The 16,675-nt window shown below is 39.1% G+C and overlaps 1 protein-coding gene across 2 annotated transcripts in view; it reads right to left on the reverse strand.

Moving 5' to 3' along the window:
- ddc (dopa decarboxylase) overlaps nt 1–16,675 on the reverse strand; it is a 142,531-nt gene that overhangs the window by 105,949 nt on the left and 19,907 nt on the right. For both annotated transcript variants that reach the window (XM_028817949.2, XM_051935658.1), the window contains exons 2-3: nt 8,243–8,478; nt 1,750–1,863 (exon numbers count right to left, since the gene is read on the reverse strand). In XM_028817949.2, the coding sequence (XP_028673782.2) occupies nt 1,750–1,863; nt 8,243–8,443 (315 nt within the window). In that variant the 5' untranslated portion in view covers nt 8,444–8,478. The remainder of the gene's footprint in view (nt 1–1,749; nt 1,864–8,242; nt 8,479–16,675) is intronic.

Genomic DNA, 16,675 nt, shown 5'->3' on the forward strand with positions numbered 1-16,675 from the left:
CCTGATTACTGCCACACCTGTTTCAATCAAGAAATCACTTAAATAGGAGCTGCCTGACACAGAGAAGTAGACCAAAAGCACCTCAAAAGCTAGACATCATGCCAAGATCCAAAGAAATTCAGGAACAAATGAGAACAGAAGTAATTGAGATCTATCAGTCTGGTAAAGGTTATAAAGCCATTTCTAAAGCTTTGGGACTCCAGCGAACCACAGTGAGAGCCATTATCCACAAATGGCAAAAACATGGAACAGTGGTGAACCTTCCCAGGAGTGGCCGGCCGACCAAAATTACCCCAAGAGCGCAGAGACGACTCATCCGAGAGGTCACAAAAGACCCCAGGACAACGTCTAAAGAACTGCAGGCCTCACTTGCCTCAATTAAGGTCAGTGTTCACGACTCCACCATAAGAAAGAGACTGGGCAAAAACGGCCTGCATGGCAGATTTCCAAGACGCAAACCACTGTTAAGCAAAAAGAACATTAGGGCTCGTCTCAATTTTGCTAAGAAACATCTCAATGATTGCCAAGACTTTTGGGAAAATACCTTGTGGACTGATGAGTCAAAAGTTGAACTTTTTGGAAGGCAAATGTCCCGTTACATCTGGCGTAAAAGGAACACAGCATTTCAGAAAAAGAACATCATACCAACAGTAAAATATGGTGGTGGTAGTGTGATGGTCTGGGGTTGTTTTGCTGCTTCAGGACCTGGAAGGCTTGCTGTGATAGATGGAACCATGAATTCTACTGTCTACCAAAAAATCCTGAAGGAGAATGTCCGGCCATCTGTTCGTCAACTCAAGCTGAAGCGATCTTGGGTGCTGCAACAGGACAATGACCCAAAACACACCAGCAAATCCACCTCTGAATGGCTGAAGAAAAACAAAATGAAGACTTTGGAGTGGCCTAGTCAAAGTCCTGACCTGAATCCAATTGAGATGCTATGGCATGACCTTAAAAAGGCGGTTCATGCTAGAAAACCCTCAAATAAAGCTGAATTACAACAATTTTGCAAAGATGAGTGGGCCAATATTCCTCCAGAGCGCTGTAAAAGACTCATTGCAAGTTATCGCAAACGCTTGATTGCAGTTATTGCTGCTAAGGGTGGCCCAACCAGTTATTAGGTTCAGGGGGCAATTACTTTTTCACACAGGGCCATGTAGGTTTGGATTTTTTTTTCTCCCTAAATAATAAAAACCACCATTTACAAACTGCATTTTGTGTTTACTTGTGTTATATTTGACTAATGGTTAAATGTGTTTGATGATCAGAAACATTTTGTGTGACAAACATGCAAAAGAATAAGAAATCAGGAAGGGGGCAAATAGTTTTTCACACCACTGTAAATAACTGTATTAAAGGTTATTTGTGTGTTCTGTGATATCTGCATAGCCAAAAATGTGATCCTGTACCACAGAATTAAAACTAATAAAGGGATGTACCCAGCTATGTAGAGGAAATCCTCTTAAGAGAAGGTGTGCTAATCTTTCTTTAATCAACCTTTTGTATTTCCTCTTTTTGCATTACTTGTTCAGAGAATGCACTTCCTTTGTTTTACAGGCTCTTGAGCCGTAACTTCCCCTAATTTAACAGATATGGACAACTTCACTCTTCACTCGCCATAGAGATTAAAAGTATAACCTCCCAGATTTAAGAAACAGCCATTAAGACCATCAAATTCTTAGTTTTAATCAATTTAAAAGTGAACATGTTGATTCACATGAATTTTAAATGTGGAAGACCGAGGCATACCCAAGAAAATCCAATGCAGCCAATTGCGCAGCTCAACATGTCGGCAAGCATTCCAGGAAAAGAACTGGCTGCAGGGAAATAAGCGTAGAAGTAGGGACTGTGCCAATGAGTCACCTAAAAAAAACAAAACCACAGATGAAACACAGGAACAGATTTAACACTTCAAACAATAAGGCACAATCACTTCCACTAAATTAGATGTCTACCTCCGTGGATATAGAGTTCTTCATAACCTGTAATGCAAATTGATAGGATGGATATGAACTCATTTTGTAGTTATTCTGAGTACACCCCTACAACACCATGAAATATTCAAATGTAGCGGAGTGCAAATCTTCAGTAATGGGCTCTGGTTTATTAAAGCAAACAAAAAGGGTCAGGCTGGAGTACATAATAAAAGCAACTACAGAAAGTCTTCTATGATGCAAATCAGAATCAGAGTCACTTTTATTCGCCAGTACTTAACGTATAGGAATTTGACTTGGAAGATTTGGAGCAGCTTATAAATGTAAATGTGAAAAACTCTGGCTAAATAACTCCTCTAGGAATGCTCAATCCATATGAAACATACAAACAGTCCCACAAGTTTAATCCTTTGTGACACTCTTAAAAACCTATAATAAACTATTACTCATCATCCGGTGTTAATAGTTTTATGTACAGTGTCACACACGTGTGTTTAAGAGACAACTAAAGGGCTTGAGTACATGTAATTCTATGCCGGACCAGGGGGTGGCGAAGTGCACTAATTCTCCCTCTCGATCTCTTACAGACCATTCTAGGGAAATCCCGCCCGGCTCTGGGGCAGCCAACGAAGTCACATCACTTCCTCTACTGGCCTTTAAAGCCACCATCTTGCTTCCAGTTAAACAGTTCTGTTTTGGACTCAGTTGTGTGAACATGTCTGTTCTTTTGACGCAGTTTTGCAGCCGGGAAAAATTATACGGGTGGCTGCCCCAGATCTTTTCCATGTCTTATGGTTGTTTTTGTGACAACAGAAAAACTTCAGATCTTTCATTTCTTTTTCAGTCTCAACAGCATTCTCAGCATTTCTGGAGCTTAGTAGAGCCAGATAACTATAAGAATCTTCACCAAGCAGCTCTGAAAATGTTTGCCTTGTTTGGGTCTCCATACCTCTGAGTCTGACATGAATGTTATGAAATCAAAGTTCAGAACAAGACTGACAGACAAACATTTAAAAGACTCCAGAAGAGTGAACCTGAGGGGCTCCACTCCTCCAGACACCTCAGTGCCAGTCATCTGACTGACTAAGAAACACATCACACATGCGACTGGACCTGTGAATAAAGTGACACAGTGACATGTGACACAATAACAAATGAATAAGTCATTATATGTGGATTTGGAATTGCATTGTTTTCTTTTGACAGCATTCATGTTTTAATTCAATAGTGTGAGATACACTAGAAAATGCATACAGACGTACAAAATGCACTTGCAGGTGAATTCAATATTTTCTGTGAGGTTTTAATGCAAAATGTGAGTTGTGGACACCAACATTTTGTAAATGTTCAGGCAAAACAGGCTAATTCAGTTTGTTTGGGCTGAGATAAGCTATGAGAATAAACGTTAGAAAACATGAGTAGCTCTCGGCCATTTTCATTTTGTAAAGGTAGCTCTCAGGGGAAAAAAGGTTGGAGACCCCTGCTCTATGGTATGTTTAGTGATCAATTAAAAATCCAGTTTCTCCAAATCTAGTTTAAGAATTAAAGCATAATTTTGGCGGTTTTCAAATCGAACTTTTATATCTTCACAATCATGGTTATATGCATTTCCCTACATGAAAGTGTTCTGAATTTTTTTTTTTTTCCATAAAATTTTAAAAATACCTTGTCTGTTCTTGTAGCTTACAATGGAGCAAATACATAGATGGGTCAACGAGTGAATGAAAAAGCCTTAAAACTTACCAGACGTGTCCATTTTGAAGCAGCAAAGGTTTTGATTTAAGAAAATATACCTTTCTCATTTACAGTATGTATTCTGGCATCCTTGTGATAATGAAAGGAAACCAAAAATAGTTATTTGTATCAAGGGTTCTTAGAACTTTTTCTTGAGGTGAGAAGACATTTCCTGTTCGCTTGTCTGCTCACAGCCTCCATTGTGGGTGAAGTTACGACAACCCCCAATAAGCCCCTAGCACTAAACTAGATTCTGCTTATTATCATACTTTTGTCTCTGCAATTCTATATTTTCCACCGATTATGTTCTGCCATGGCTTATAACAACATGCGTGCTCACATTATATGATTATTTCCTTTCTAAATGTCACTTACTTTTCACCCTTTGTATTCTGTGTTTGTTGTTTTACATGGGCTACAGACCAAGATTCAAAATGTGTATCAGCGCAGTGGGAAAAAAAAAAAAAAAAGCACAAGAAAGTTTCGTTGTAGTTTATACAAGTAACAATCATTGATAAATATATTGGGAGAAATGCAAAACTTTTCCAGACTCTGGCACTTTGAAGCAGGAATGAAAGATCTGCACTACCTGCAGAAGCTGGCATAAAAGGAGCTCTGTGAGCAGCGGTGGCAGTAGCATCGCCGAGGGCACTTGCTGAGCCAGTGATCTGTCACCTTTTTTTGGAGGCTCTATTAACCATACCTTACATGACAGATTATTAGTACATTTTGCATGTTTGGAGATTATACTCCTAATGCATTGCTGCTAACAAGGAGCAGGAGGAAAGAATGGCATATGGGTGGCCATTTACCCTGGGTGAGTAGAGTGAGGAAGGACCACCCTTTTCCGCATGGTGGAAGCAGCTGCTGAAATAATGAAATATATTCTTTCACTATAGGGAAGCTTAAGTGATGAGAAGTGTATTTTATCAGTTATTATCGCCTAGTTGTCCACAGAGGTATCAACAAGGATATCAACATTCATTGTTAATGAAAGTGCTTGGCGAGGACTTTCCAAGGCGAATCCACACCGCTAGCCATGACATGTGCCACAGAAGATGACGAGTGGCAGTGTAAAGTGCACAGTCTCCTTTCAAGATGTCACAACCATGTTTTGCTTTCTTTGTTCCTTCTTAAAATGACAGACTATTTTGCAGTGTATGTGCAATCTCAAGATATGGATCAATACTCAATTACATTTTTGGCTTGAAAAATTGACATTTTTGGTACGTTTTAAAGATTCTTCATTTATCTGTGCACCTGTATATCCATTAGTGACATTGTAAGCTGCAATTAGTGCTTAGTTCTATATCACGGTATTTTTCAAAATTATACTGGTTTCATGGTATTCAATGATATTTCCCCCCCCCATGCATGTGTGGATGTTAACCACATTTTCCACTGCAATTACTGCAGTAGACGGGCTAAGAATAACCTGTTAGACTGTCATAAGAATTGTACAAAAAAAATATTTTAATGTGCACACAAGTATTAATACAGGTCTGCATGGCCCCATAAAGTGATAGTTTTCAAGGGGGTGGCACTAATGAAAAGAAGGAATAACATTGCATGACAGTTGCAGTCAAAATATAGAACCTTTTTATTGAACAAATTTTGCAAACAACTAAAATTTTGACAACATATTTTCAACCATCCAAAGAGGCATTTAGACTTAGTAAACTATCCAGAGGTGCTTGTCAAATGTTGTATTGCACTGAACATGTCTTAGAAAAGGAATAATTTTTGTACAGCAACTACACTTTCTGTTAATGTTAACAATCTTTGTCCACTGACACGTTAGCTATATGGATAGTAATGGCGTCGGTTATCTCGATCCACCACTTGCTTTTTTTGTCGTAGGCAGTACGTCTACAAGTGACGTCTGACTCGAGTGTCCTCTAGCTTTTTCAGTTTTACCCGAGGACGTGCAGGGTGCCAATCTTAGTTCCAAACATGTTTGTGGCTAAGGTGGTGCAGCAAATTGCTCGCATTGCCGCCTCCGGCAACAACTTTAGCTCAACAGCATTTGCAGTAAATAGTTGTTTGGTCCACATCCGACCTTTTAAAACCAAAGTATCTCCAGACAACAGACACAGCTCCTTTTTTCGGCAAAAGGTCTTCTGTGTCATCATGTTTAACTTTATCGTCTGCTACAGCTTCAGTTTCAGAATGTTCTCTGTCCATTTTCACCACTCAATACCTCCACTAATGCATGTACTCCGTTGTATGCGTGTTTAGCAGTGTAGCAGTGAAAAAGGTCCCCCCTTAAACAGTTTCCCACTGCCCCACGTTCCAAACGTTGTTTTGGCTATTTAAACCGGTGTTGCGGTATAAGAAAAATTTGTATCATAAAAATAAAAAACAGTTTTCAGTATGAACCGGTACAGTAATCTCTCGCTACATCACGCTTCAACTTTCACGGTTTCACTCTATCGAGGATTTTATATTTAAGCATATTTAAATATATATCGCACATTTTTTCCTGGTTCGCGGATTTCTGCGGACAATGGGTCTTTTAATTTCTGGTACATACTTCCTCGGTTGGTTTGCCCAGTTGATTTCATACAAGGGACGCTATTGGCAGATGGCTGAGAAGCCACCCAACCATAGCGCGTATTATGTATTAAATAAAACTCCTCAAATATATTGTGAGCTCCTCAAATATACTGTTCACACCCCTAGAGGACACGGCCGCTCCTCAGAAAACGCTGGGCTAACACGTTGCTGCTTTGCGAGCGATATGCTTCCCGCATGGTGCTTTGCGTACTTAAAAGATCAAACAGCACGTATTGATTTTTGATTGCTTGCTTTCCTCTCTCGCTCTGACATTCTCTGATCCTGACGGAGGGGGTGAGAGCAGAGGGGCCGTTTGCATACTGGCCTAGAGGATACGGACGCTCCTCTAAAAAATGCTGAAAAATGCTTGCTCCCTTCCTTGCAGCTACTTTGCATAATTAAAAGCCAAACAGCCCTATTGATGTTTGACTGTTTGCTTTTTTTTCTCTCTCTCTCTCTCTCTGATGCGCACTCCTTTGAAGAGGAAGATATGTTTGCATTCTTTTAATTGTGAGACAGAACTGTCATCTCTGTCTTGTCATGGAGCACAGTTTAAACTTTTGAAAAAGAGACAAATGTTTGTTTGCAGTGTTTGAATAACGTTCCTGTGTCTCTACAACCTCCTGTGTTTCTGCGCAAATCTGTTACCCAAGCATGACAATATAAAAATAACCATATAAACATATGGTTTCTACTTCATGGATTTTCACCTTTCACGGGGGGGTCTGGAACGCAACCCCCGCGATTAAGGAGGGATTACTGTATACCTCCCAGCACTAGCTGTAATAAAAAAAATGTATAATAAATGACTCCATCTGTACCATATCTCTTTGGAGAATCCTTGGGTACTGCTGGTTTAACTTTCGTGTCGAGCGAGCAGTTGCTCATTGAGTCCCAAATGAGGCACATTACCTGCATTGTGAAGGGAGCGTCAGTTCCGGCACTACCGCCATGTGGTGCAATTCCCTGAAGGTCATTCCGGCTCACAGGATCCTTATTACTGAGGACCCGAGCTGCTGGACCAGGCCACGTAACACCTGGCTGCAGCACACAGATGGTCATTTCTGGGAGGTGGAACTGGACCATGTGTCTGCCTAGAGGGTAGACAACTGGGATCCCGAGTGGTTTCATGGTGTGATGGGTGCGGCAACATGCTGTACTAGTGCATGATCCTCAACCTGACCCGATAATAAAGGCTTTACTTTAGAACACGGCTTTACTAGGCAAATTGATATATACCATTATTGTGAAGAAATAATTTAGACTTGAAAAATACCAAACTTCTCCATCAAAATTTGTAGTGGCTCCCAATTCCATGAATGCTGCAGAGAACAAGTATAAGCAGAAGCCTTTTGAGCTAATGCAGCATGCATCAACTTTTAAGTTTGTAGGCACTTCACCTCTCAAAACAACGAGACAGTGAGCTCTGTTACTGTTCTGTCATTTCAAAAAGGAAGCGGTATTTTTTAGGAGTAAGGTGAACTGGGAAAAAAAAAACACTAATAGGAGTCTGTAGCCAAAATAAATAAATAAGAAACCAAAAATACCACAATGTTAATCAAAATCTTTTTAAAAGTTCACACAAAAGTCTCATCAGCTTAAAATGTTCCAAAATCTAGCTAGCTAACTACATGGAAATTTGCTTTTTGATAATTATCTACAAAAAGTTTGAAACATTATTATTATTATTATTATTATTATTATTATAATAATAATTCATTACATTTATATAGTGCTTTTGTGCCGATGTCATTAAACACGACTTCTGCCCACATGTGATGGCCAAAGGAGTTGTTGCTAATAACAATTAACCTGAAAAAAGCTACAAGTTGTCCAAATACTAAAAACAAAACAATCTCAAAACAAAAACAAAGAAAAAAAAATTGATTTATAAAATGAGTCTGAAAAATGGCAACAAAAAAAAGTTCCACAATAACACAACATTTAAATCAGTGGAACAGAAAACATGCAGTTTCTAAAAATGACACGAAAGACGATGCTAAAGAAGTTTGCCTTACCCCGGGCATGATGATGCGTTCAACATCCTTCATAATTTCTTCATATGTTTCAGGTTCTTCTGGCGCCACCTCTGGGATGAGCTTCCGTAGGTAGCCTGGTTCCACATTTGGGTAGACATCTCGGTTTTCAATGTTCTCCAGATAATCAGCAACATAGTCCACCATTTCTTTGCCTCGTCTTCTATACTCGGCGATATCCATCGCTGCTTGTAATGGTAAATATGCTCTTACTTGCACTGGAATAAAGCGCAATGAAAACTGCTAAATGACTTAGAAAAAGGATTCATTCAGTACTAACGAAAAACGCTCTAGTGATGTTTATTTAAATAGTTGCTTTGTAAAGTCTCGCAACCTAATATATCAAGAGTGTGCGTCTGTCAGCACACCCTCCATATGTTCTACAGGCCTGGCAAAATGAAGGATCAGGAAAAGGTCCCCATTTACAAGAGGTGCAACTAGACAGAGATAAGTACATACTGTAATAAAGGTAACCATATCAAAATTGAAACCAACAGGAAATTAATTTCTAAAACAGGAAATTAATTTCTAAACACAGATAATTCAGAAATGCAGGATATACCACATTGTCTGGGAAATAGCTGCAAAGTCCTGCCAAATTAATATCTACCAGAATTTGCCATCCAAAAACAGAAAAATCTTAAACATAAAAATATTATTGAGCAGCATTGAGACTGAACAGACGTGCCCATTTTTTACTATTAAACTTGACAAGGAACACTACCTGTGCAAAAAATAAAAAGGAACTGGTCTCCAATTACCAAATGAATCCTCAATCCATTCATCCGTCTTCTAAACCTGCTATATTCTAAGCAGAAACATCACAGGGCGAAAACACACACACACACACACACACACGTGCCAGTTTAACAATGTCAGTCCAGCTAACTTGCATGTCTTCTGACTGTGGGAGGGATCCAGAGCACCCGGAGGAAACCCACACAGACACAGGGACAACATGCCAACTCCACGCAGGGAACCCTGCATGTGAACCCCAGCCTCCTTGTTGTGAGGAAGCAGCACTACCACTGGGCCACCATACCACCCCATGAAATCACCAATAACTAAATTAAAAATGAAGGTCTATAAGAACAATGAATCTCTAATTATTATTGATTGTATGGAGTACAGACTTGTATGTGCTAATTTGTGTTACAAGATTTACTTTGCTGCTTCTTTCCAAGTATAGTCATCCATCACCTAACCCCAATTCAGAATCATGGGGACGTCAAGTTGCAATGCAAGACTCGACTTTGGACAGTGCGTCAGTTCATCACGGGGCACAAGTTGTGACTAACCAATGAAAAGTAAGACAGTGTTAAAAACTAGCACTAAAAACAAGTAAAACAAAAAGCATTTCAAGGAAAGAAAATCTGGTTTGATGTCGATTTCTTTGCACGATTTTGATTTTGGGTCAGTCCCAATAATGTGAAGAAAGACATCATGAATTCCAGCAAAGTGTACATATTCTGCTAAAGTCCCCCGCTATTGTCGTATCGATTTCTAAACCAAAAACGATTAAAATCTGTGCTGCTCACAAATTGCTCCCTGGGTCTTCTAACCCATTCCAAACATGTTAGAACATCAGCGAAACAAGAAATGCTCAGTTTCAACCCAAGGCCATCTTAACAGCATTATAGGCCCCCAGGCAAAGCAGTGCACTGGGGCCCCTACCTACACAACCACCCAGCAAGTCACAACATACATAGATTAGCATGGGGCCCCCAGGCAACTGCCCAGCGTGACCATGCATTAAGATAGCAGCGTTTCAACCATAAAGCAAACATCTAATTTTATTAGTTACGTAATAAACCTGAAAATGAGACACTAAAAACAAACCATTGGACGGATGGGGAAACTTCACAAGAACTTCATTGTTAGGTCTCATTTGAACAAGTCCAGGTGACTTAAGCCGAGCCACAGTACGGAAACATTTACAAGTGGCACGCCCCCTGCCACACCTTTTGGTGCCAATTGGTCATTTGATTATATTTAGTTTTTGATACAATGAAAGCACGGTCTCCAATCAAAATGCAATACACGGGGTGTGGGTGCAGGTGCATCAGGAAGCAAAATGCAATACACACGTAGCAGTCGTGTCAGGAAATAAAATGCAATACATCTGCTTTGGTTTTGGTTATAACAAGCGATCTATGGACACGAGTTAAAATGCAATACACTTTTCTATTGCATTTTAAACTGAAATGAACATTGCAAGCCGTTGGACGCGATAAAACCAATTAAATAGCCAACTTTGCCATATATATTGCATTTTGACGGAGTTAACACGATGGATTTCATTTAACTTTGGCACGAACAATCTTCCAGAAGTTCATCGAGGATGAAAAGCAGAAGGTCAATACAATACAATTTTTTTGTATAGCCCAAAATCAAGCAAGTAGCGGCAATTGGGAGCAATGTGGCTTACGCGACCTTTCGCATTTACTGTATCTATACTAATAAAAGGCAATCACTCATCACTAATTCTCCAACTTCCCATGTAGGTGGAAGGCTGAAATTTGGCAGGCTCATTCCTTACAGCTTACTTACAAAAGTTAGGCAGGTTTCATTTCGAAATTCTACGCATAATGGTCATAACTGGATCCTCTTTTTTGTCCATATACTGTAATGGAGGAGGCGGAGTCGCGTATCGCGTCATCACGCCTCCTACGTAATCACGTGAACTGAAAACAAGGAAGAGCCCCAAAGAAGAAAACATTCATTACACAATTGAGAAGGCACAAGAGAGCGGCTCACGTGAACTGACTGAATGCAGCACGAGTGATCACTTCGATACTGCGGAAACAAAGCACGGTGTAAACCGTAAGTTTAAATTAACTTTATAGAAACGCTCCCGCTGCCGTTTGCAATACAATATTCGCGACATACAAGTTTAATGAGAAGACACGAGGTATAAACGAGACTTTGGATCACTTTGTAACGGACTTAAAATTGCTGTAGCGAGAAACTTTTAACTGCCGGGTCTTAGCTAACATTAAATAAAGCCGTGGACATCGCAACATCACACAAGAGAGCGGCTCACGTGAACTGACTGAAGGCAGCTTCACAAAAAAAAAGATCCTTAACAAATTGTTATTGGTATATTTTCCCTCAATTTAAAAAGGTTTTCTTTTCTTCTTAATAAAAATTTAAAAGCAGTACTTCGCCGCTGCGAAGCGCGGGAATTTGGCTATTTATATATATATATAGATATATATATATATATATATAGATATATGTATATATATATGTAGATATGTATATATATATATGTGTCTGTATGTGTATATATATATGTGTATATGTATGTATGTACGTATGTGTGTATATATATATATATGTATGTGTATGTATATATGTATATATGTATATGTGTGTGTATATGTATGTGTGTATATGTATGTGTATATATATGTAGATATGTATATATATATGTGTCTGTATGTGTATATATATATATGTGTATATGTATGTATGTACGTATGTGTGTATATATATATATGTATGTGTATGTATATATGTGTATATGTATATATGTGTATATGTATATATGTATATGTGTGTGTATATGTATGTGTGTATATATATGTTGATATGTGTATATATATATATATATATATATATATATATATATATATATATATATATATATATATGTGTATATATATATATGTGTATATCTATAATAATAAAAGGCAAAGCCCTCACTGACTGACTGACTGACTCACTCACTGACTGACTGACTCATCACTAATTCTCCAACTTCCCGTGTAGGTGGAAGGCTGAAATTTGGCAGGCTCATTCCTTACAGCTTACTTACAAAAGTTAGGCAGTTTTCATTTCAAAATTATACGCGTAATGGTCATAACTGGAACCTCTTTTTTGTCCATATACTGTAATGGTAGGCAGCAAGATGGCCGTAGGAGACTGACTTGCGTGTCGCGTCATCACGCCTCCCACGTAATCACGTGAACTGACTGTGAAGTCAGTACGTAGAAAAGAAGGAGGAGCCCCAAAGAGCGCAGAAGAAAACATTCATTACACAATTGACAAGGCAGCGAAACAATAAGAAGCGAGTGAGTGACGCATACAAGCATCTTCATAAGACACGAGGTATAAAAAAGCACGGTGTAAACCGTAAGTCTAAATTAACTTTATACAAACGCTCCCGCTGCCATTTGCAATACCATATTCGCGACATACAAGTTTAATGAGAAGACACGAGGTATAAAAAAGCACGGTGTAAACCGTAACCTTAACTTTATACAAACGCTCCCGCTGCCGTTTGCAATGCCATATTCGCGAGATACAACTTTAATGAGAAGACACGAGGTATAAACGACAGTTTGCATCACTTTGTAACAGAGTTAAAATTGCTGTAGCGAGAAACTTTTAACTGCCGGGTCTTAGCTAACATTAAATAAACCCGTGGACATCGCAACATCACACAAGAGAGTGGCTCACGTGAAGTGACTGAACGCAGCAGGAGTGATCACTTGCATTAATCAACCCTGTTCAAAAAACACATTACACAATTGATAAGGTAGGAAAAGAATATGAAACAAGGCACGGTATAAACCGTAACTTTAAGTTTATAGAATCGCTGCCGTTTGCAATACCATATTCGCCCCTGCGAAGCGCGGTGATTTTGCTATATATATTAAACTATTTCAACCATTGTATGATCTGCTTCTCGCAACTGAAAGAGGGCACCGTGGCAGAAGTTAGCCGACTTGCTCACCAACCACAAGCGTTACCTGGTAGGTAACCACCCATACAATCAGATTGTGAATCAGACTACGAATGCCTGCAATTTAATTACCCCGATCTACATGCTGTCAAATGAACGAACCTCACGCCGTGGCACAACGTTAGGGGCTTCGCCTCTACGTCCGAGGATCGATTCCCGTAAGGGAGTGCAGTGACTGTGTACTCCTGATGAGCCCACAATTACGGCGAAACACGTGTCGCATACTATGCATCTTCAAAGCACGGTGTAAACAGTAAGTTTAAATTGAGTTTATAGAAACGCTCCCGCTGCCGTTTGCAATACCATATTAGATGACTTTGTAACAGAGTTAAAATTGCTGGAGCGATACATTTTTAACTGCCGGGTCATGTCGCGTGTTCTTGCGTAGGTACACCAAAAAATTTATACATTTATGCATGTAATGGGCAAACAAAAAATGTACTATACCCGAAAGCACTACAGTAGTACTCAATGTATCTTTACTTCTTAAATGTTAATGTTTTACTGTTTAATAATTTATACGATTCTTATATGTTATTCAGATTCTTTTATCAAAATACCAGTAACAGCGCACTCCACGATAACGTGGAGTGAATACACTTGACATGACCATTCATAGTATTTATCCTCTTTCTCTGTACGTTTACCATTCGTTTGCTCAGACGTTGATGCGCTTGCTGCTTAATGAGCAGCTCTTCACCCTAGCGTCCCGCTGCTTCTCTTCTTTCGTCGGCATCTTTTCCCGTTAAAACTGATTTTTTTTAAAACTTAGTATGTTTTCTTTAATTTTTCAGTTAAGCTGGCACTTAAGTCTTCAATCTGCCTCAAGAATGATTAGCGAAGGTGGTAGACAATGTAGATATACAAATATGTATATGTATATATATGTATATATGTGTATATATATATGTAGATATACAAATATGTATATCTATATATATGTATATGTGTCTGCATCTGTGTATATATATATATATATATATATATATATATATATATATATATATATATATATATATATATATATATATATATGTATGTGTATATATATGTTGATATATGTATATATATGTGGGTGTGTATATGTATATATTTATGTATATACACTATGTTTATGTATATATATGTTTACATAACCTCTTTAACACACTACTTCTCCGCTGCGAAGCGCGGGTATTTTGCTAGTATATATATATATATGTATATATATGTGGATGTGTATATGTATATATATGTATATGTAGATATGTATATATATGTATATGTATACATATGTTTACATAACCTCTTTAACACACTACTTCTCTGCTGCGAAGCGCGGGTATTTTGCTAGTATATATATATATATATATATATATATATATATATGTATATATATGTGGATGTGTATATGTATATATATGTATATGTAGATATGTATATATATGTATATGTATATATATGTTTACATAACCTCTATAACACACTACTTCTCTGCTACGAAGCGCGGGTATTTTGCTAGTCTATACTAATAAAAGGCAATCACTCATCACTAATTGTCCAACTTCCCGTGTAGGTAGAAGGCTGAAATTTGGCAGGCTCATTCCTTACAGCTTACTTACAAAAGTTAGGCAGGTTTCATTTCGAAATTCTACACATAACAGTCATAACGGTCGACAACATCCGCCATGTTAAATTTTCTTATTTATGGCCTCATCTTCACGAAATTTGGTAGGTGGCTTCCATCCGCTAACCGAAACCGATGTACGTACTTTATTCGGTGGTATGACGTCACTGTCGGCCGAAATTCTACGCGTAACGGTCATAACGGTCGACAACGTCCGCCATGTTAAACTTTCTTATTTATGGCCCCATCTTCACGAAATTTGGTAGGCGGCTTCTCTGCGCTAACCGAAACCGATGTACGTACTTATTTCGGTGGTATGACACCACTGTCAGCCGCCATATTGAACTTTCCAACGGTCTTTGTTACTTATGGGCCCATCTTCAAGAAATTTGGTATGCGGGTTCCCAACGCTAACTGAATCCTACTTACATACATATATACGCCCATAGCCTGTAGCTTGGTCGCCGTGTGAGGCGGTGTTGGGTCCCCCATTCCCACGCCTCCCACTTAGTTGGCTGCCTGCCTATATAAGGCCGTCCGCCGCTCCGGTCTCTTCTTTCCCTTCCTTGCTTCACCACGGTATTCACGTCTCCCTGCTGATAACTGCAGCCTTTTTATTTAATCCACGGCTTCTCCGCTGTTTAATTGTTCGTTTATTACGATTATAGTTATTGTGTAGGTATTTTAGACTTAGTTTACATTGTTCAGGTACTCATTTCCTTTATCGTTCCAACCGTACCGCCATTAACATGTCTATCGAGGTGATCACCATCAAAGAACTGTCACTTACCAAGTGGTTTCCATGCCCGGAGATGGCGCCTGCCTTTTCCATTCTCTGTGTTACATATTGCACGGCCATATCAGGCTCACTCTTGATATCCGGAGGAACATTGTGTCTTATGTATTGAATGACTGGGACAGGTTCAATGTGTGGACTGATGACGGTACAGGAGATAATTATACTACACAGGAGCACTAGAAGAGTGAAATGCTTAAGCCCTTCACCTATGGTTCTGCATGTTAGTTGATGGCTGCCGCTGAATTGTTGGGTTGTCGCTTTCAAGTGTACCGAAATGGTCAAATATTTTACACCTTTGGACAACTGCCAATGCCTCTTACAAAGCCTTCTTCAAAATGTTTACCCCAATCTACGAATTCTCCACGAAAACGACATGTCATGGTTGAGGGAGAGAGCTATCCTGACACCAAGAAATGACATGACTACGACTATAAACCACATTTTACTTCAAGAACTACCTTCACAACCGAAAACATATCAGTCTGTGGATTCTGTTGTAGAAGTGGAAGACGCGGTGCACTATCCGGTAGAGTTTCTCCACACTCTGAATCCTCCAGGCATTCCTGAGCATAATCTAATTTTGAAGGTTGGGGCACCAATAATGTCACTGAGAAACTTACAGCCACCGAAACTTTGTGACGGCACGAGACTTCAGGTCACGTGTCTGCAAAAGAACCTAACTGAGGCAACTATTTTTACTGCAAGTGGCTGAGGGGAGAGAGTTTTTATTCCTCGCATCCCCGTTGTACCCTCTGATCTCCCATTTCAATTCAAATGCCTCCAATTTCCACTAAGGCTCTGCTTCGCAATGACAATTAATAAGTCTCAGCGACAGACCCTACAAAAGGTTGGCATTGACTTGAGGCAGGACTGCTTTTCACATGGCCAACTTTAAATTGCATGCTCAAGAGTAAGCTCAGAGCACAGCTTGGTCATATTACAACCGGAGGGCCGAACTGACAACGTGGTATACAAACAGATCCTTAACAAATAATTATTGGTATATTTTCCCTCAGTTTAAAAAGGTTTACTTTTCTTCTATTTTAAGGCAGTACTTCGCCGCTGCGAAGCGCGGGTATTTTGCTAGTACCTTAATAAAAGGTCAAATCGTTATACAACAAATTTTCCTGTTGAAAGATGAATTCAACCAAATAATCGTAATAGCATTTAACAAATGTCAGATCGTTATTCAATTTTCTTTCTGTTAAAAGACGACAATCAAATAATCGCAGTAGCATAGCATTAAGCATAATATAGAAA

The sequence above is a fragment of the Erpetoichthys calabaricus genome, chromosome 13 (genome assembly GCF_900747795.2).
Source record: "Erpetoichthys calabaricus chromosome 13, fErpCal1.3, whole genome shotgun sequence".
NCBI lineage: Eukaryota > Metazoa > Chordata > Cladistia > Polypteriformes > Polypteridae > Erpetoichthys > Erpetoichthys calabaricus.